Source organism: Vipera berus (genome assembly GCF_964194415.1).
Source record: "Vipera berus genome assembly, chromosome: 3".
NCBI lineage: Eukaryota > Metazoa > Chordata > Lepidosauria > Squamata > Viperidae > Vipera > Vipera berus.
The window spans coordinates 106905574-106926836 of NC_138204.1; the positions used below are offsets into that span (position 1 = coordinate 106905574).

Here is a 21263-nt window from a genome sequence, read left to right on the forward strand (position 1 = left end):
ACTGACTGTCATGGTTCTGACAGATGAAATTCTTCAAAAGAACTTCGAGGCATTATTTACCTTAAAGAATCTTTTATTCGAGAAACAAAGTATTGGCACTACATAGTTAAAGCCAAAAACTGAATTCCCCTCCCCTAGGCACAAAGTAGCAAAGCACAATTCCCTCCTCCAATTAACAGTCATAAATCACATTCCCCAATTGTTATGACTAACTGGACTCTTATCCACATCCCCCCTCCCAGCATCAACTAACTCTAAAAACGAAAGAGAAAAGATGGCTACATTTCCATCTGTTGTCAAAGCAAGAATATCCGATGTTAGCAGCACTGACATCCGGCCCCACTTACAAAAAGTACAAATCCTGTAATGTAAACAAAAACACAGGTTAAGGGTTGCCTCTTGGTTTATTAGGGTGTTTCTTATAGAACCTATTAATGAATCTGACAGCTTTTTCATCACTAGATTTCACCCAGGTGGCCTCAGACCACAAATATCCCTTCCATTGCACTAAGTACTGCAATTTTCCCATAAAAATTCTAGAATCAAGAATATGCTTTACTTCATAGTGAGTCTGTCCTGCCACCACGAGGGGTCTGGGTGCCTTCTTAGGGGGATGTCTTAAGGTGGAACCCCAAAAAGGTTTCAGTAGGCTACAATGGAAAGCAGGATGAACTTTCCCTAATAGCCTAGGAAGTTTTAATTCCACCATGACCAGGTTAATGATCTTTACAATGGGGAAGGGTCCTAAGTACTTCAGTCCTAACTTCTTACTAGGTAACTTAAGCTGTAAATATTTAGTTGAACATTTTCCCCAACTTGGAATGTTCTTTGAGGAGCCCTTTTTTATCTACCTGTTTCAAAGCAGTTTTCGTGGTTTTCCAAACTTCTTTCCACCCCCTCACCCATTGATCAAGTGTCTGGGAAGTGGAGGGCACGGGGGTATTCAGGTATTGGGCTGAACTCTTTTCCTGTGGCCATTTTAAAAGGCGTGAAGCCAGTGCTGCTGTGAACAGAGTTATTGTAAGCCACCTCTGCAAAAGGGAGGAGGTCACTTCAGTTCATTTGTTGATAATCCACATAGCATCGGAGATATTGCTCCACCATTGAGTTCGCAGATTCAGCTGCCCCATTGGTAGACGGGTGAAAAGCAGATGATAGTCCTTGAGATGAGCCAATTAGTTAAAGAAAACTCCTTCAAAACTTAGCTGTGAACTGCACCCCCCTACCAGAGATTATTCGTTTAGGTGCACCATGCAGTGAAGTTAAAACGGTTAAAGTACTGCACCCATTGTACTTGTTTCGGGGACAATTTGCAGGGAGTCTTCCAACTCGGGTGCTTGCTCGTTATATAAATTGTTCAGCCACTCAGATGCTTCCTCTTCCAAGCTGGACACAAACATGTCGACCATAGTGGCTGGGTTCTGATAGAAATAGGCACAGTGCTTCACATGAGAGCACACCTGGCTGAGAAAAAAGATCAGCTTCTCCGGGTCCCCACTGAAGGTTGCTCTAAAAGGTAATGCCATCAGTGGTTGCTGGCCTCCCCACTATGGATGTTGCATACCCAACTGTTTCTGCCCCCCCATGGCGGCTGCCGCATCCCCAGTTGTTGCAACCTTCCCAGTGGTTGTTGCATGCTTGGGGGCTGTTGTCACCCCCACGGCTGTTGCTGCATTGCCAGCAGCTGTGGCATCCCTAATTGCTGTATGACCCCCACTGGGTTTAGTGGCTGCTGTAATGGCACCCCCAGTTGCTGCTGCACATTTGGGAGCTGCGGCCACCCCCAGCTCGGCTGCTGGACCACCACCAACTGCTGGCTTCCCACCTGGGGAGGCTGTGACATCCCCCATTGCTGTAAGGGCCCCAGGCTGGGTGGATAGTAAGCGTGTCAATCCAGGGTGTGGCTGTCCTGGTGACGGCTCGGGCTATTATCTCATCGTGGGCGATCTGGACTTTTGGAGGGGCAGTGACTGGAACTGTCTCTCTCTGCGGGGCTGATGGCCATGGTCAGTGGCTTTACAGGGTGTGGCTGTCCTGGTGACGGCTCGGGCTATTATCTCATTGTGGGCGATCTGGACTTTTGGAGGGGCAGTGACTGGAACTGTCTCTCTCTGCGGGGCTGATGGCCATGGTCAGTGGCTTTAAGGACAGGGAGGCTGCCTGATCTGCACAGGTGGGATGGGGGTTCCCCTTGGCAGGAGTTGGTGGCTGCCTCGCTGATTACCATGATCGCTCGCATATGGGGAAGGTTGTTCTCCACTTTTCATTTCTAGCTCCTCAAATCTTTCCACCAACTTCTCCAATGATTGACTACAGGCTATGGACAGGTACTTCCACTTACCCAAGTCCTCAGCGGTAGACAATTTTGTGGTTCTCCACCAGTCTGGGGAATGCGACGTGCTGGAATCTCCTCTTGGCAGCTCAACCTCATCCACCTTCGAAGCAGTTGATTGTGGCAAGGCCATCTCGAGGTGTCTGGAGTCTCTACTGGGTAGGGTCCATTCTGACGACCAGATCAGCTGCCCTTGCGGCTTGGGCTTTGCCCCCAACTGAGAGGCCTGAAAAAGTTCCTTCTCCACTGGCACACTGGCTTGTGCTCCCCCCTCTGGGGTAGCAGCCGCTGTCAGGGTGCTGGTTTCAGGCATTCCTTCCTTCTCCATGCTGAGATCTTCCCCGAATCTTTGTTGGTCTATCCCTCAATTCTAGGGACAGGGACTGGGGCTTGAGACCCCAAGATAGTTAGGTAAAAATTGGAGGTTTTGGCTTAATGTCATGGTTCTGACAGATGAAACTCTTCAAAAGAACTTTAAGGCATTGTTTACCTTAAAGAATCTTTTATTCGAGAAACAAAGTATCAGCACTACATAGTTAAAGCCAAAAACTAAATTCCCCTCCCCTGGGCACAAAGTAGCAAAGCACAATTCCCTCCTCCAATTAACAGTCATAAATCACATTCCCCAATTAGCTTGAAGCGCACACTTTCTCCCCAGCTTTCCAGCCCGCCAAATGTTTATCAACTCTGGGTGCAATAATCTTGGATTCCCATGGCTGAGTTATTATTGTTATGACTAACTGGACTCTCATCCACATCCCCCCTCCCAGCATCAACTAACTCTAAAAACAAAAGAGAAAAGATGACTATATTTTCATCTGTTGTCAAAGCAAGAACATCCGATGTTAGCAGCGTTGACACTGACTTTGCTTGTCAGAAGTTTGCAAAAGGCGACCACATAACTGGGACACTACAACCATCATAAATATGTGCCCAAAGTCTGGATTTTGATCACGTGACCATGGAGGTGCTGCAACAGTCATCAGTCACCTTTTTTCAGTGCCTTTGTAACTTTGAATGGTCACTAAATAAACTGTCAAGGAATACCTTTACCATGGTCCCAGTGCAATAATCCTTTACAGTCCTTTTCTCGAAGTTTGGAAAAAATTTTATTACCTTTTGCTGGCCACTGGTTGATATTGAATGCTCAGCTCATTGGGTTTCAGCCAAAACCAGCATGACTGCTCTTATGTGCAGAAGAGGGGAGGCAAGCTGATTCTTGACCTCAAGCAGTAAAATTCTGTCTGCTTTTGAGACCTCACCTTCTTGGGATTTTGTAGCACTTAGGAGTACCATAACATATGTTTGGGAAATAGAGCAACATGAGGAAAAGAATTCCATAGGGATATGCTTTGTAAAAGAATAATTGCTCCATCCTTTGGGAAGGTTCTTGTTTGAGAGATTAAAAATTTAGATTTTTAGATTTAGATTTTATTAGATTTATATACCGCCCTTTCCCGAAGGACTCAGGGCGGTTTACAGGGCATTTTAAAATCATATCAATATAAAATACAAAGTTAAAAGAGAATTAAAAGATTAAATTATCCCTGAAAATAAAACCCCAGTTAAAATTCTCAGCCTGGGTCAGAGAGCTCAAAAAATCCTGGCACGTGTAATTCAGTTGCATCTGGAGATGACAGTCTGGACCCTGTCTTTGGGATCCTGATCATGCTTCTCCAGGATTTCCAAGGAAATCTTTGCCTCCTTTAGTTCTTGGCTATCCTTTCACTCCCCAGCTGGGGACAAGCAGAGAAGTCTAGCACATTAATTGAAAAACTTGGCTGCAGTTCACCTTAAACAGCTGCAATATGCATGCCAGAGATTCAATACTAAATTTGGAAATGTGCTAGTAAGGGGGCACAAGAGGTTGGGGGTGTGGGGTGGGGAGAGAGCATTTCTCCAATCTTTTGAAATATATACAGGATAAAAAAGATTGTTTCTATTGATCGTTTCTATAGAGGTTCGCTTCTCGAACATTTTTGCACGAGATATCATTCTGATGTAACAAACTCTTAATTGGCTAATTTGTACAGATCAAAGAAATTCAAGAAATGGAGAGTTCTCATCATGTTTTCTTTGGTGTTTCTTGTTTAAAAATCTGAGAGATTACAGTAATAGGAAATCAAATCTGAGAGATTATAGTAATAGGAAATATTTCAACTGCAACAGGGGCGGTCAATCATATGGATGTCTCCATCCATTGTAGAAACTTCCATGTCCCAACAAGAAGATTTTTATATAGAGAGATATATAGATTTAGATTTGCAGTATAGATATTTCAGTTAAGATTTCCTATTACTGCAATCTCAGATTATACATATGGCGCAAGGCTTTAGAAAGACAATGAAAATTTGGCTGTTTCCTTTCGGTCAAGATGCGTAGAATTCTTACATGGAAGGGTATGATATATTTGAATTCTTGATTATTAATTAATTGTTATATTTATTTTAGTTGATGATATTTTGTTTGGGGTTATTTTTGTTTATCAGTTTACTGCATGCTTCTCGGGTTGCATTGTTTAAATGGGGCAACTATATATATGCTGGAAATAAATCAATAATCCTTCTATGAGCGAGGCTAGACTTGAGAGAGAACATGATTAGTCAAAGTTCCCCAAGGGGCTCCTGTAACTAAGGCTGGATTTAAACCTGGGTTTCCCCTGTTTGAGTCCCAAATTAAGTGCTACATTCTCAATAGCTACAGTATTTCTCCTTTAGAAGCAGGAGGGAAATAGATCTGTAACTCTGCGTGTGGCCTAAATCAGATAAGCAAAAGTGTTATGCTTGAGGACTGTTATCTGCTTCTGGAGCTAATCAAATACACTTGCACAAGAATAAGGAGATTTCTTTAGGTGATATCTGTTTCTTCATGTTTTTAAGAAAAAGGCCAGAACAGGATTAGGTCAGATAAAACAAAAGCCTATTTAGTCAGGGAACATTAACATTCATAATAGAACCTTACTTTGCTTCTCAGTACAGATACATGTACAGTGGTACCTTGGTACTTAACTGCTTTGAAACTCATCAAATTTAGTACTCAACACATTTTGACTTGAAAATTTTGTCCCGGTATTCACTGTTTGATACTCAATGCACAAGCTAGAACCTATTGGTGCCAGCTGCCCTGTGATTCATTTCATTATTCCTTAGAGGAAAAATAGTTTGATACTCATTGTTTTTAGTACTCATCACACCTTCCAGAACCAATTAAAGATGAGTAACAAGGTACCACTGTAGTTTTATAGCCCTTTTGCAGAAATTTTTTTCTAAAATAGTTTGGGAATGGGAGTCATACCCTTGTAAGCAAAATGGAGCCTAAATGTGATATGTATATTTTACATACCTTTTCAGGAAAGACTGAAGCGGTGATCAAAAACTTCAGCCCACACTATAAGCGCCAATATGCTATGTCCTTTTGCAAACAGATCCAGAATGAGTTGGAACAAAATAGAGATCTGCAGTCTCAATTCTTAAAAACAAAGGTAACAAAAAGTATTATTTATATATCTTATGAATATTATGTTTCCACCCCATGTTTTGGGCTATTGGTATCAGCCTTGCAAAGTGGACTAGATAGGAAACACAGACAGATGAGCTAATTCTACTTAATTGTAAAGCTACATAAACAAAGTCTCATAAGTCCCAAAATACATTTATCTCCCTATCTCCCTTTACAGCCTATGAAACTCAGAGAATCCCTTCTGAGCTATTCACCCAATCTACATTCCTGCTACAGGCTAAGCTGGCATTTATCTGACCATTTCCTTGGCTTCATCTCTGCCCAGTCTCCCAAGATTATCCCCAAATACTATTACCATTGGCCATTTCTTCATTATGCATGTTGCTATCATCTCCATTTGAGTTCTGATGCACCAGTTCCCTTCCTACTTTCTGTAGTTGTTATTATATAACAATCTGGCAAACTTTGTTTGAAGGTTATAGTTGGCTATGAGGTTATTGGCTGATCATGTCCTCATTTGTGGTCTAGTTCACACATCAAGCTAAGCCAGAATGTGATTTCATTTGGTTTTGCCTTTGTGCATTATGCAAAAAAGATTTCTGTGTGAGTGATAATGTATGCCTTACTCAAGATGCCAATTTATCTATTCTAGGTTTGTTTAATTGACCAGTATTGAGGAAACTATGGTTTAATGCATGAATACAGTTATCCTCTTTGAGTTGCATCTATTTCGCAAGAGCCTATGTTGTGCTTCCCAAGAACTCTGTTGAACCACAAATGATTGAAAATACCTAGATTCCTGTGCAAAATATATCAGCATGTACTTTAGGTTAGAGAAAATGAAGCCATTTAGAAACAGACGTCATGGCTAATAAATTTAATGAATTAACTAACTAGCTAAATAAATACTGTAAATTGGTTTTGTTTCCAAGCCCTTTTCCTCTCAAGTGACTATTGAAAGCAGAATAGTCAGGCTCCTCTGAAAGCTGAATTTGAGGGTACAGAGCTCAGATACAGTATAATCTTCTTGTAGTAGCATGAAAAATCTCATATGTTCATATCAGTATTTTGAAGTTCACACCCTTTCGCCCACTTTATAAAAGAAAAGGAACATAATATTTGTAAGAACCTCATTCTGTTTCTTGTTATCATTTTTCTATAGCCACCTGGATCATCCAGCATGGTCCTTTATGAAGGAGAGGTGTCACATTTTGCTGAAGACCTGAAGAAATGGAAAGAGAGATACATAGTAATTAAAAATATTTACACCGTGGAAAGCTTTGAAAGCAAAGAGGTACACTGTTGATTTATTAAGTTCTGAGGCAAGCATGATGCTTAGCACTGCTGATCTGTTGGGTTCTATTCTGAAATTCAAAACTAGTGAATGTGTATACTTTCTGAGCCACTGGGCACATTTGTAACCCTTGGAGTATATTATAGGCAGATGTGTAAAATAAAATACTAATTTACACATTGACAAAATGAGAATTGAGGTGCTTTGCTAACTCATTCCTGAAGTCCACCCTGGAGATTTTCTATCAACCCATATTTATGCCCCCCCCCACTTCGTGGCAGTTGGACATCCTTCCCTTAAAAGTCTTGAGCCATAGCCACCCATGATTTCTGTCCTTCAAGAACATTTATAGCCAACCTTAAAAATAGAGTAAAATAGGATGGAAATTTATAATACCCATGTTTTCCCGAAAATAACACCTTGTCTTATTTTTTATTTTATTTTTTGCCTCCAAAAGAGGCACCAGGTCTTATTTTCAAGGGATGTCTTTTAAACTCACCGACATCCCCTCCCAGCCCGTCCACTTCTATTGGCTGAAGGAACAGCTTCATTCTGTAGGTGCATTCTGGCCTGCATCTTGCAGTCAGGCCTTTCTGAAAGGCTTATGCAGCTGAGAACCGAGCTATGGATTGAACCATAGCTCGGTTCTCGGCTGCAGAGGTCTTGCAGAACTCAGCTATGGACTGAATCCATAACTCTGTTCTTGGCTGCAGAGGCCTTCTGGAAAGGCCTGTGACTGAGAACTGCAGGCCTCACTATAGAAGATGCCGGAGAAGAAGTGGACTGTTGAGGAAAGGCCTGGCTGCAAGGTAAGTGGGTGCGGGGTGTGTGGGGCAGCTCCACCCTCCCACCCCCACCCTAGTTTGATTTTTAGGTATGTGCCTTGTCCCAAAACTAGAGCTTATTTTGGGGGCAGGGCTTATATTAGGCCCACCCCAAAAAATCAAGCTAGGGCTTATTTTTGTGGTAGGCCTTACTTTTGGGGAAACATGGTATGTTGTTTTCCATTTTTAAAAAACAGTTTTAAGAAAATGTTAGTATTCTAAAGCGGTTGTCTTTTTATCCAGAGCTCAAATTATTCTGCTCCAGGTACATAAACTGTATATGAGTATTGCCATTTTCCAATCCTTTTTTGTCTAGGATTTCCTTTGTGCCTTTGAGAAATCAACACCTCCAAAAGACATCAGTCTTTTCCACCAACTATCCCATTTGTTTGCATTCTTTCCCACTTTGTAGCTTGATGTATTCTCATTATGTGATTAGAGATAGATGTTTTCAAGGTCAGACAACTGGAGGTAAGCAAGGTTACTGAAAGTCATGAAGTTGTCATCGGTGATTAGCAGACTGTTGTGCCATCCTGGGAGGTTATAAATTTGATATTTCTGTGATGGAAACTTCCAAGTAAATGCCTAGGTATTTAAAAGACTTGATTTGATTATTTAATTATATCCATAATTAATGTGATGATGAATACAATATCTTAATTTTGGAATGGTTACTTTCCAGCTTTTCATCTTCAAAAAAAGATACTAATGCACATGGGTTTCATCTCAAGCGCATATGAATAGTTAATAATACTTAAAAACAGAATAAAAACAATCTAAGAAAACTATAAATAGCAGCTGGGGAAAAACAACCAGCAGCAATATGGAATTCATAACAGTAAATACAACTAAGAAATGGGTTCACTTGCATCATGTCAGGATCCACTTGAATCCCACATCTTAAGAAAACAAAACTGTTGGAAGCAATTTCTTCCAACAGGAACTTTTAGGAGTAGTTGATAGCAGGCATAACAGACAAGATCTGAGATTTCCCGTGCAGAATGATAGGTTAAGGTATCCCCAAGCAACAAGCCACCCCATAGTCCATCCGGCCAGTGTGGGATGGCCAATCCCCAAGTGTTAGGTCCATCGTGGGAAAAGGGGAGATAACAATGGCCTGTCTCCAGATCACACAGCGATGGTTGATGGCTCTTCACACCTTCCTCTGGGATCACAGAAACAAAGCAGGCACGAAGGTTGCATTCTTTATTCCTTCCCTTGTTCCAGCTGACAGTTTAGGGAGATAGGTTCGGAGAGCGATATAGCTCAGGGGAGCAAAATGATACATTGTAGCAGATACAGGAAGCAAAGGCAATAGATGAAAGCAAAAGGTTACATTGTAGCGGATAGAGGAAGCAGAGGCAATAAACTCTCGGACACATCCCCCCTCCCCTTTGTGAGTATGGCAGAACCCAGGAAAAGGTGATATTTGCTTTTGGGTTAGAAGGGATAGATAGAAATGAAATAGGAATGGGTTCTGACATCTTGCCCCCCTTAAAAATAGGAGAGATCCATCTGTAGAGAGAACAAAACAGGTATATAGGTTAGTCAGGTTTGTTGGGAAATTTTGTATGAAAGCTTTTTAGCAGTTTGGGTGCTCTAACATGTCATTTGTGGACCCACTCATTCTGTGAAGAGGGAAGGTGTTTCCATGCTACTAGGTATTGGGTTGCCCCATGGTATTTCCTAGAATCTAGAATTTCTTTTATTTTGAAGTGTTGTTCTCCTTCAACTATGATTGGAGGTGGTGGTGGTGGGATTTTTAGCCATAAGTGCGATTGTTGTTCTCGTTTCAGCAAGCTGAAGTGAAAGATTTGGTGTATTTGTCTGATGTTCTTCGGCAATTCTAATTCTACTGTTACTGGGTTTATGATTCTTTTAATTAGAAAAGGTCCTATATATTTTGGACCAGGTTTTTGCAAGGCTGTAGGGATTTTAGGTATTTTGTAGACAAATATACCATTTTTCCTACAGTGAATGTTTTAGGTTTGACTCTTTTTTTATCCACTTGTGTTTTGTGTGCCTGTCTAGCTTTGTCTAAGGCTTTCCTAACTACTGGCCAGGTGTTTTGTAATTGGGATATCCATTCTTTCAGTGATGGGATTGCCAGTACATTTGGGGTTAGTTCTGGCATAGGGTTGAAACTTTGGCCAGTGGCTACTTGAAAGGGAGTGTAGCCTGTGCTTGAGTGGACTGCATTGTTGTAGGCAACTTGTGCGAAAGGAAGTAGGTTCGTCCAATTCATTTGTTGGAAATTAATAAAGCACCTTAAATATTGCTCAAGTACTGAGTTTGAACGTTCAGTTGATCCATTCGTCTGAGGATGATGACTAGATGACAGTCCATGGGTGGTTCCTAAGAGGGATCAAAATTCTTTCCAAAACTTTGATGTGAATTGCACTCCCCTATCTGATATGATAGGGACGCGGTGGCTCAGTGAGTTAGGACGCTGAGCTTGTCGATCGGAAGGTCGGCAGTTTGGCGGGTCGAATCCCGAGTGCCGCGTAACAGAGTGAGCGCCTGTTACTCGTCCCAGCTTCTGCCCACCTAGCAGTTCGAAAGCACATAAAAATGCAAGTAGAAAAATAGGGACCACTACGGTGGGAAGGTAACAGCGTTCCGTGCACCTTTGGCGTCTAGTCATGCCGGCCACATGACCACGGAGACGTCCTCGGACAAGCGCTGGCTCTTCGGCTTTGAAACGGAGATGAGCACCGGCCCCTAGAGTTGGAAACGACTAGCACACATGTGCGGGGGAACCTTTACCTTTACCTTTACCTATCTGATATGATGCGATGGGGTGCCCCGTGCAATTTGTAGATCTGCTGAACGAATAGTTTTGCTAAGATTTTTGCAATAGGGATTTTTTAGCAAGGGATAAAATGCACTTGCTTTGAAAACAGATCTGTAACCACCCAGATGACAGTGTTTCCATTGCTTTCTGGTAACTATAAAATCCATGGATATTTCTTTCCATGGGGCCGAGGGATTTACCATTGGTTGTAGCAGTCCGGGTGATTTCCCTTGCAGCCTCTTAGCAGCTGTGCAAGTTGGGCAATTGGCCACATAGCTTTCTAAGTCCTTTTTCATGGCTGGCCACCAAAATTGTCTTTTGATTAAATGTAGTGTTTTTACAAATCCAAAATGTCCTGTTGATTTTGTGTCATGGCACAACTGCATGAAAGTGACTCTCTGAGTGGTTGGTATATATAACTTAATCTCTATCATCTCTATAATAAGATTCTTTCTTATGAAAAGAAAAAAGAAAAACTGAAAAGAATAAGACAACTTTGGGACTCAAAGGGAAACTTTAAAAGGGGCCTGGCTGACTGCCCAGGGAAATAGATAAGATACATAACCTTGAGAACTTTGAAACAACAGCTGTGAAAGGCTTAGTGTTCCCTACCTAGAAAAAAAATTCTCTCTTTTGGATTTTCTAAGTGTAAAGCCTTTAGCTTAAAATACCAATATAGAAGAAGACCAGGAACAAAATTTATTTATGGATAAAGATCAACAAACACTCGCTATGTTGAAAACACTAATCCAAATTCTTACCACAACCAATGAAATACTAAGAGGCTCTGAGAAGGAACAAGAAGACAGCCCAGATAGGAAAGCCCAAACTTTGATCACAACTAAAGAACCATCTATACAAAATACAATAGAAAAAATGAAACATTCAAATACGATGACAGAAGAATCTACTATTCAACAAATATTGATATTTCAAAATCTAGAAAAGACATTGACAACTTGGAAAAAGGAAAAGATTTCTTATACAACTCAGAAGGAACTAGGCAATCTAGAAAAAGAACAGTTGGATGAGAAGACAAACAATTCAGAACAACCAGGTCGATATGGAAGAATAAAGAGACGACCTTGTAGCTAGATCTACAAGTCCTCTCAAAAAAATGGTGACCGGATGGTTTTGCCAATATCAATTAATATACATGATATTCAATGACCCAAAAACAAGGACATGGAAGATAATTTGGCAAAGGAAAAAAGCTAGAATAAGAATCAAGAAGAATGGAGATTCGACCATCTTATTGAAATCTGAAACAGAATGTACTTAAATAGATAAGATGTGTATGTTGAACACATTATGTAAGGACCCACTTCAATCTACGTCTTAAAAAAACAGAACTCTTGGAAGCGGTTTCTTCTAACAGGAATCATTATTAAGAGAGACTGACTGAAGGCATGCTAAACAGGATCTGGGGGATCCCCCCCACCATTCAATGTTTTAAAGTGTTTCCAAGCAGCCCCCCCCCCCCCCGCAGTTCTTCCAGGCAATCCAAACCGGCAGATTTCTAGGTGTTACTTCAGGAAAAATAACATCAGTCCGGCTCCCTCAGCACGATCATTCAATCCTCTTCTCTTTCCCCCTCCCCTTTTCCCTTGCTGTCAGTGAAGAGAAGAGTTTCAGAGAGGCATAGGATGAAAGGCAGATGGCTTAATTGTTATGGTTAGCAACTCAAAGTGAATCAACAAAAGGTTACTTTGTGGTGAAGACAGGAAGTGAAAGTAGTAAAACCCCCATGCGTACCCCCTCCCCTTTTTCATATGACAGAATCCAGGAGATAGTAAGGCTTGGTTTTTAAATCAGAGAAGATAGATAGAAATGAAATATAATTGGATTCTGACACTGAGATAAAGAAAAAAAATTGGTCATTAAAATTTAGCAGTATAAATACTAATAGCTAATTTGAATACTGATTTGTGCATAAAGGTCATGTAACAGTGAATAACCCCTTCATGGATTACTGCCTTGTCGTGGCGAAGGGGCTTGCGTAATTCAATGAAGCTATGAGCTATGCCGTGCAGGGCCACCCAAGACGGACAGGTCATAGCAGAGAGTTCTGACAAAACGTGATCCACTGGAGAAGGAAATGGCAACCCACTCCAGTATCTTTGCCATGAAAACCCTATGGACAGTACCAAAAGGCAAAACGATATGACGCTGGAAGATGAGCCCCTCAGGTCGGAAGGCGTCCAATATGCTACTGGGGAAGAGCAGAGGGCTAGTACTAGTAGCGCCAGAAAGAATGAAGCGACTGGGCCAAAGCCGAAAGGACGCTCAGCTGTGGATATGTCTGGTGGTGAAAGGAAAGTCCGATGCTGTAAAGATTTTTTCTCCATAAGAACCTGGAATGTAAGATCCATGAATCAAGGAAAGCTGGACGTGGTCAAACAAGAGATGACAAGACTAAACATTGACATCTTAGGTATCAGCGAACTAAAATGGACAGGAATGGGTGAATTTAATTCAGATGACCATCAGGTATACTACTGCGGGCAAGAATCCCTCAGAAGAAATGGAGTAGCCTTCATAGTCAATAAAAAAATAGGAAAAGCAATACTGGGATACAATCCTCAAAATGACAGAATGATCTAAGTTCGAATCCAAGGCAAACCATTCAATATCACAGTAGTCCAAGTCTATGCCCCAACCACCGGTGCTGAAGAGGATGAAATTGACCGGTTCTATGAAGCCCTACAGCACCTTATAGAACTAACACCCAGAAATGATGTCCTTATCATCATGGGGGATTGGAATGCTAAAGTAGGAAGCCAAAAGATAACCGGAATAACAGGCAAGTTTGGCCTTGGAGTACAAAATGAAGCAGGGCACAGGCTGATAGAATTTTGTCAAGAGAATACGATGGTCATAGCAAACACTCTTTTCCAACAACCCAAGAGACGGCTTTACACATGGACATCACCAGACGGTCAACACAGAAATCAGATTGACTATATGCTCTGCAGCCAAAGATGGAGAAGCTCTATACAGTCAGTAAAAACAAGACCAGGAGCTGACTGTGGCTCAGACCATGAGCTTCTTGTTGTAAAGTTTAGGCTTAAATTAAAGAAAGTAGGGAAAAGCGCTAGGCCAGTCAGGTATGAATTAAATCATATCCCTGTTGAATATACAGTAGAGGTGACAAATAGATTTAAGGAATTAGATCTGATAGACAGAGTGCCTGAAGAACTATGGACAGAGGTTTGCAACATTGTACAACAGGTAGCAACCAAAACCATCCCAAAGAAAAAGAAATGCAAGAAAGCAAAATGGCTGTCTGAGGAAGCTTTGCAAATAGCTGAGGAAAGGAGGGAAGCAAAAGGCAAGGGAGAAAAAGAAAGATATGCCCAATTAAATGCAGAATTCCAAAGAATAGCTAGAAGAGATAAGAATGCCTTCTTAAATGAACAATGCAAAGAAATAGAAGAAAACAATAGAATAGGGAGGACCAGAGATCTTTTCAAGAAAATTGGAGAGATGAAAGGAACGTTTCATGCAAAAATGGGCATGATATGCAGAGCACATCATGAGAAAGGCAGGGCTAGATGAATCAAAAGTTGGAATTAAGATTGCCGGAAGAAACATCAACAACCTAAGATATGCAGATGATACCACTCTAATGGCAGAAAGTGAAGAAGAACTAAAGAGCCTCTTGTTGCGGGTGAAGAAGGAGAGTGCAAAACTTGGGTTGAAACTAAACATTAAGAAAACCAAGATCATGGCATCTGGCCCTCTCAATTCCTGGCAAATAGATAGGGAAGAAATGGAGGTAGTGACAGATTTTATTTTCCTGGGCTCCAAGATCACTGCAGATGGGGACTGTAGCCAAGAAATTAAAAGACGCTTGCTCCTGGGGAGGAAAGCCATGACAAATCTAGACAGCACACTAAAAAGCAGAGACATCACCCTGTCAACAAAAGTGCGTATAGTCAAGGCTATGGTCTTCCCAGTTGCAATGTATGGCAGTGAAAGCTGGACCATAAGAAAGGCTGAGCGCCAAAGAATTGAGGCCTTTGAACTATGGTGCTGGAGAAGACTCCTGCGAGTTCCTTGGACTGCAAGGCAATCAAACCCGTCAGTCCTAGAGGAGATCAACCCTGACTGCTCTTTAGAAGGCCAGATCCTGAAGCTAAAACTCAAATACTTTGGCCACCTAATGAGAAGGAAGGACTCACTGGAGAAGAGCCTAATGCTGGGAAAGATTGAGGGTAATAGAAGAAGGGGACGACAGAGAATGAAGTGGCTGGATGGAGTCATTGAAGCAGTAGGAGTGAGCTTAGATGGACTCCAGAAGATGGTAGAGGACAGGAAGGCCTGGAGGAACATTGTCCATAAGGTCGCGATGGGTCGGACACGACTTCGCAACTAACAACAACAACAACAGTGAATAATGTAGATAAGCTAAAAACGTATTGTTGAAAGTAATAAATAGGTCTATATGGAATGTTAAAAACGAAAATTATCAGTTTAAGCAAGAGATAGCATATACAAAAAGGAAGAGAGGAAGTATTAAATATTGAAATAAAAAGAAATTTTGATTACTACTTAAAAAACCCCCTGAAAATTAGCAAAAAGGAAGGATATCATATTGTATCCTTAACTTGTTGACATAGAGGGTGAGAAGTTAAGTAAACGGGATATGTGTTTTGAATATTAGATTTTGTGAGGAATGGTGATAGATGAATTGGGAGTACAGGTGAAACTCTAAAAATTAGAATATCGTGCAAAAGTTCATTTATTTCAGTAATGCAACTTAAAAGGGTAAACTAATATATGAGATAGACTCATTACATGCAAAGCAAGATAGTTCAAGCTGATATTCTAATTTTTCGACTTTCACCTGTATACTAAAAATCTTGCGAATGATAAATACCAAACATTAAATCTAAATGTTAGTGGAAATTAAAATTGAAAAATCTATTAGGTCGTTGATTGTCTAAAATATTGCATGTTAAAACAATTAGAATATGTGTAAACTAAAAAAACTATGGATATATGTAAGAAAGTTATTTTCCATGTGATTGATAGGATAAAACTGGTCTTTAAATTTACAAATAGACAGTATATATGAAGGGGGAAAAAGGGGCGCAATGGCTCAGTGGGTTAGGACGCTGAGCTTGTCGATCAGAAGGTCGGCAGTTTGGCGGGTCGAATCCCGAGTACCGCGTAACAGAGTGAGCACCTGTTACTCATCCCAGCTTCTGCCAACCTAGCAGTTCGAAAGCACATAAAAATGCAAGTAGAAAAATAGGGACCACTACGGTGGGAAGGTAACAGCGTTCCGTGCGCCTTTGGCATCTAGTCATGCCGGCCACATGACCACGGAGATGTCCTCGGACAAGCGCTGGCTCTTTGGCTTTGAAACGGAGATGAGCACTGGCCCCTAGAGTCGGAAACGACTAGCACGCATGTGCGGGGGAACCTTTACCTTTACTTTATGAAGGGAAAACGAGAGGAAATATTTATGGTAGCAATTTGAAATCTGTACTAATGATATCTGTATGTAATTGAATTACTACTACCCAGCCACCACATTGCTTTTCAAATATGTGAATGTAATATTAGAAAATCAATATAATTTGAAAAAATAAAATAAAATAAAGTCCATAGCTATCTCTTCCCATGGTTGAGAAGGTCTGCCACCGGCTGCAGTAACCCAAGAGTTTCCCTGGAATTCTTTTCATGGTGGCACATATGGCACAACTCCTGACATAGTTTTCCACATCTCGTTTTAGCCCCAGCCACCAAAATTGCCGGCGGATGAGGTGTAGAGTTTTTAAATATCTGAAGTGTCCAGCCTGTTTTACGTCATGGCTGTGTTTGAGAGCATTGAGACAGAGGGCTTCAGGCAGATACAGTTTCCCGCCCTCCCTTGTATGCCGCTTCCCACTCACATAAACTAGGGAATGACCCTAACATTTTGAGAACATGAGTTTTCTTAACAGGGATGTTATTATTTATTATTAATGTCAGTACTATTTTTTTAATATATTGTAAGAAGTGACATCTATTGCTGGTCTATGACCGTAATAAAGTTAGATTCTATTCTATTCCCCCTTGTATGCCAAACCATCCCTGCATGTTAAGGAGGTTTGATTATCTTTGAACCTTTGATCGGTGAGGAGCTCTTGGTTTATCTTCTTCACTCCCAGGTCCATCAGGATTAGGGGTTCTGTGAGGTGTGAGTTGTGCCGCAGGTTGTGAACTGGGGATAATTGCTTTGTTGACCTCTTTGTGTTCGCTTTTGTTACTGGGGCAATTGGGATAGTGCATCAGCTAAGAAAGTTTTTTCCTCCCAGTATGTACTTTAGAGTGAAGTTGAAATGATTAAAGTACTATGCCCACTGCACTTATTTTGGGGACAGTTTGTGGGGGGGTTGTTAGAGATTAAACTTGATTTGGGTGACAATATTATATAATGGAGTAAAAGCACCTTTAAGGAGTTAAATGGCCTAAGGGTGTGGCTGTAATTATTCCACATAAAAGAGAGTTAGATGTTACACGTAGTTGCTCTTGTATATGTGTTTGATGTTAGTGTTTGGATACCTCTTGTTCTCTTGTTTGCTAACTTGATATTTATTCTCTCAAGAATCAACTGCTTACTACAGTGTATATTGTTTTGATATTGGTAAGCAGCTTTTGTATTTTGATACTATGTTTTTTATGGACTGACTTTTTATGTGCATGATACTGGATTGATACTTGGACTATTTCTTACTGTGTTTCTTTTTGTTGTCTGAGTAAAAATAAGTTATAAAACTCGTGTTAGTACATTACTGTTTGCCTAAAAGTCCCAGTACAACTTCCACTGTGTATTAATAATACTCTGTTAAACAAACCATTTTTTCAACAACATATTCTAACAATGGGTTATGGGCCCAGATCCAGTGTGGTGCTGAGGACAGGCACAGTATTGTATTTATATTTCCTAACTGAGTTTTCAAATTCAGACAATGGCACAAGGACTATTCAATCCATTCTGCATTACCCGGCTTAATGGGTCAAACTACGTATCCTGGTCTACACAATGTAGTTTGCTATTACAAAATCAAGGTCTTTGGAAAATAGTCCATAATCCTCCTGATGTAACTGCCTGGGATCCAACTAATGAAGAAGATAATAAGAAGATTGTAGACTTCAATAAAGACAATGATAAGGCTTTATCTATCATTGGGCTAACATTAGGAGACCAACAGCTAGTCCATGTGCGTGGAGAAGAATCTGCTGCTAAATGTTGGGCTAAGTTGAAAAAGATTTTTGTTCGGGACAGTGTTGGTGCTCATATAAATCTTACCAGAAAGCTATTTAGAGCTAGACTGGAAAAGAATGGCGATATGTTAGCTCACCTTAACTTTATAAAAGCAACTTTGTTGGAACTGCAAGAAAAAGAACTTATTTTCTCAGAGCTTCACCAGGTTTACATCATTTTATCATCATTGGATGAGAGCTACGATGCCTTTGTATCGTCCTTGGAGGTTTTGTCCAAAGAAGACCTAACTGTTTCTTCAATAACTGGAAGGTTGTTGGAAGAATCAAGATGTCGTATGGAGAGAAAACAGTTGAGAGAGCCATTGCAACAAGAAATAAAGAAGACTGAATCTGCTTATATTTTAAGGAAATGCTTTAATTGTGGGTTAAAGGGACATATTGCTAAGTTTTGTCAGAATAGTAATTGTCAGAGAAAGGAAAGCCATAGAAAGAATAAAAAGCTGATTAATGTAGCTGTAGCTAATAGAACTACTAATAACCACAATTGGTGGGTGGTAGATAGTGGAGCTACACACTGTATTTCAAAAATAAAAAGGGATTTTGAGAATATAAGGTCTAGTAAAAAATATATTTCTATGGCTAATGGCTGGAGAGTCAAGGTCTCTGGAGAGGGTAAGGTTTACTGTTCATTTTTAAAACAAAATTTGGAAATGCTATATGTTCCCAGATGTGATTATAATCTATTATCAGTTAAGGCATTATTGGAAGCAGGTTTTAAAGTTACTTTCCAAGGGGAGGAATGTCTTATTCAAAAGAATGAAGTGAACTTAATAGCTAATATGAAAGACGGTTTGTTTGTAATTAGCAATGATCCTATAATAATGGCAACTACTTGTACAAATCAAAAACCACATGATGAATGTATTCATTTATTACATAGAAGATTGGGTCATGTGAATTTTAATACACTAAAAAGAACTGTAGCTTTGTCTAATGGGTTTAAGTTAAAGGCTTGTAAGAAATATCTGCAGTGTAACGTATGTGGTAGAGAAAAGAGCAGGGCAGCACCAGCTAATAGGTTAGATGGATTTAAAACCACAACTCCATTAGAACTGGTATTTATGGATTTGATAGGTCCTATGAAACCCAGTTTAGGGGGTGCTTGCTACATATTAAATATTTTAGACCATTATAGCAGATATGGGTTCTGTTATCTCCTTACGTCAAAAACTGAAACTATACAAACAATATCTAATTGGCTCAAGTTTGTACAAAGGAAAACTCAGTTAAATGTAAAAACCATAATAACAGACAATGGAACTGAGTTTGTTAATAAACAGTTCAATGAGCTGTTAGTTTCAGAGGGAATAGAGCATAGACGTACAGCTCCTTATAGACCTCAGCATAATGCATTTGTTGAACGGAGGGGCCAAACATTGCAAGCTATGATTAGATCTATGATTAAAGATTCTGGTTTACCTGATAGCTTATGGGGAGAAGCAGCAAAATGTGCTAATCATATTTTAAACAATGTGGTTAGTTCAGCTACAGGTAAAATTCCTTATACCTTATGGTATAAGAGAAAACCAAATCTTAGTTATATTCACACATTTGGGACACCTGCTTGGGTACATATTCCAAGTTCAATAAGAAATAAAGGAGAACATAGAGCTAAACAATTATTTTTTGTTGGCTATGAGTTAAACCATAAGTCTTATCGGTTCTGGGAGAAAGGTACTAAAAACATTTATTGTAGTTCTAGCGCTGTTTTTCAAGAACAGTCAGGCTGGGAAAGGGTAGAAGATATTGTATATATTCCTCAACAAGATTTAACTAACTCCTCAAATGAAAGTGATAAAGAAGAGGAGGAACCTGCTAGAGAGATCAAACATGAACCACTGATAGTGGAGACAGGAGAGGAAGAAGATAATAATGTAAATGTACCTATAAGTCCAATAATTCTCAGAAGGTCTAACAGGGAAAGGCGACAGCCTGATCGTTTCGAGGCAGGTTTAATTTGTCAAATAGACATTGAACCTTCTAATGTTGAAGAAATAAAAATGTATCCTGAGAATGAAAGAAAGAATTGGAAAGTAGCTATGGATAAAGAAATAAAGTCTTTGCAAGATCTTAATGTTTATCAAGAGGTTAAAATACCTAAAACAGAAAAGTTAATTGGATGTAAATGGGTTTTTAAACTGAAAGAAAGTGTTACAGGAGAGGTAATACATAAAGCAAGATTAGTTGCTCAAGGATTTGCACAGAATAATAGTGATTATGATGAAGTATTTTCCCCAACGTTAAGAGCTTCCACTCTTAGGGCTGCTTTAGTTTGGGCAGCAAATAAGAATTATAGTATAAAACATGTAGATATTGAAACTGCTTATTTGCATGCAACATTAAACCATGATATATATATGAAAGTTCCATCAGGAATAGAAAGTAAGGTAGGGTACTGTTGGAAACTGAATAAGAGTTTGTATGGTTTAAAACAGTCAGGTTATGAGTGGAATAGATGTTTAGTAAAAGAGTTAAATAGTTTGGGATTTAAAGCTAGTATTGCAGATCCTTGTTTATTTATAAAACAGCAAAATAGTGAATGATCATTGTTATTATTATTCACTGATGATATTGCTATTATAGCAAAAGATGAAACAGAAACTGAAAGAATAATTTCAGGGTTAAAAAGAAAATTTAGAGTAAAAGATCTAGGAGCTATTAGTCATTATCTAGGGCTGGATATTGTCAGGACTAGTAAAGGATTTAAACTGTCTCAAGCTAAGAAAATTAATGGTTTGCTGAAACGTTATAATATGGAAAACTGTAAACCAGTAAAAACACCTATGGTTCAAGGTTTTGAGAGTTCAGCAGATAACAGCAATGTCTTTGATAAAAAGATATATCAATCATTAATAGGCAGCTTGATGTATTTATGTAACTGGTCAAGACCTGACATAGCATTTACGGTTAATCATTTAGCTAGATATTGTGAGAATCCTACAACCAGATGTTGGCAAGGTGCGAAAAGAGTTTTAAGATATTTGAAACACACCATACATTATTCTCTATATCTAGAGCCAACAAAGGAATTGGAACTAAAAGCATTTGCAGATGCTAGTTTTGCATCTGATACTGTAACCAGGAAATCCACTTCAGGATTGGTTGTATTATTGGGAAACGCTTTAGTAGGATGGAGGTCTAACAGACAGAAGCATATAAGCTTATCAACAACTGAATCCGAATTTTCTTGTTTATCTTTATTATGTACTGAGCTATTGGTATGGAAACAATTATTGTTTGATATGGGTTTAAATTGTAATGAACCAATAAAAGTGTATGAAG

General features: G+C 39.8%; 1 protein-coding gene and 1 long non-coding RNA gene across 2 annotated transcripts in view; one reads left to right on the forward strand and one right to left on the reverse strand.

Moving 5' to 3' along the window:
• Positions 1-21263, forward strand: part of NIBAN1 (niban apoptosis regulator 1) — a 153279-nt gene that overhangs the window by 42150 nt on the left and 89866 nt on the right. Inside the window, exons 2-3 of the mRNA XM_081322307.1 lie at positions 5683-5813; positions 6954-7085. Of these exons, the coding sequence (XP_081178433.1) occupies positions 5683-5813; positions 6954-7085 (263 nt within the window). The remainder of the gene's footprint in view (positions 1-5682; positions 5814-6953; positions 7086-21263) is intronic.
• Positions 5744-21263, reverse strand: part of LOC308664801 — a 118044-nt gene continuing 102524 nt past the window's right edge. Inside the window, exons 4-5 of the long non-coding RNA XR_014025744.1 lie at positions 6921-7013; positions 5744-5800 (exon numbers count right to left, since the gene is read on the reverse strand). This is a non-coding gene — a long non-coding RNA (uncharacterized lncRNA). The remainder of the gene's footprint in view (positions 5801-6920; positions 7014-21263) is intronic.